We start from the raw sequence: 1,135 nt of genomic DNA on the forward strand, positions 1-1,135 counted from the left end.
GTATGTGGACATGTGACCTGCGGCCTGAACTATGGTGGCGAATCCAGAGCTTGTGAGCTTTGAATATGGGTAGTTTGACGATGGCTAAACGTCTTATTGATTACACGTACTCTTCCACGTCCATTTTAAGTTTATTCCCGTTCAGGTGAACTCTCTCCGGCTAAACACTTTACTTTCCAAAAGTTCAAAATTTCGACGATTGATTGGTGACTCTGAAAAGGAGTCATAGTTTTCCTTTTTTGAGTACCCATGAAACCAGACCTAAGCATTTTTATTCAGACGTTTAGGAACTAAAAAGAAAAAAGACCTTTCAATACCTGACACTTACACTTTTCACACCGGGCAAATATTTCGACCATTCTTACTTGGAATACTCTCACAATAATGTTAGTTTGCCATACTCAGATCACCTTTCATCATTCATGTTTTACTAAGTTTAAAACCTCCTTCAGTTTGTTAAACGTCATGCAAGTACCGCGTTTCCTTACACCCAACACTGATGGACAAATACCAGTTTTAATGTTTTCGGTTGACACGGTTGGACTACATTTAATTTATTTGGAGAATTGGGTTCTAATACTTATTCATCGCAAACTAATTACAATTGTTGACGGTTTGACATAATTTGTTGAAGATCTTTACAGATAAGTATAAAGTAAGCCGTTTTGGGGATTATAAAGTAGCGACATAGGCCATCCTCCTTTTTGCAGCGCCGTCGCGAGGATTAGAAAAAAAATATTGTGGTTAAGGCAATCAGTTTACAAGAATGTTTTCAAAAAATATAATAACAGAATTTGAACATTCTTTTTTATACTGACTACAATTCAAGTCACCCCTTTGTTCTGATGTTAATACATGCTCCACGGCATGAATGGGCCATTTCCGAGTTGCTGTTTGTCTCGGTTTCGAAGTGAGTCTTGTGCTCAACTATTGTAAGGAAAATGAGTTTGATTTGCATAAGAATACGTAACTCATTTCTATTTGAATGGTTGTGCACCAGGACTCGCTTTGAAACTGAGGCATGCAGCAACTCGGAATGGGCTATAGGAGGTACTAGACCTCTACTTCAAACCTCGCTCGAAGGGAAGGTAAGAATAGACATCCTTGGAACGAGGTTGGCTTAACGACAGAAAAA

At 38.5% G+C, this 1,135-nt stretch overlaps 1 protein-coding gene across 1 annotated transcript in view; it reads left to right on the top strand.

Moving 5' to 3' along the window:
* The first annotated feature begins 80 nt into the window (after positions 1-80).
* Positions 81-1,135, top strand: part of LOC137976572 (T-box transcription factor TBX5-like) — a 24,881-nt gene continuing 23,826 nt past the window's right edge. Inside the window, 2 exon segments of the mRNA XM_068823953.1 lie at positions 81-145; positions 1,001-1,088. Of these exon segments, the coding sequence (XP_068680054.1) occupies positions 81-145; positions 1,001-1,088 (153 nt within the window).

Source organism: Montipora foliosa, chromosome 11 (genome assembly GCF_036669935.1).
Source record: "Montipora foliosa isolate CH-2021 chromosome 11, ASM3666993v2, whole genome shotgun sequence".
NCBI classification, from domain to species: domain Eukaryota; kingdom Metazoa; phylum Cnidaria; class Anthozoa; order Scleractinia; family Acroporidae; genus Montipora; species Montipora foliosa.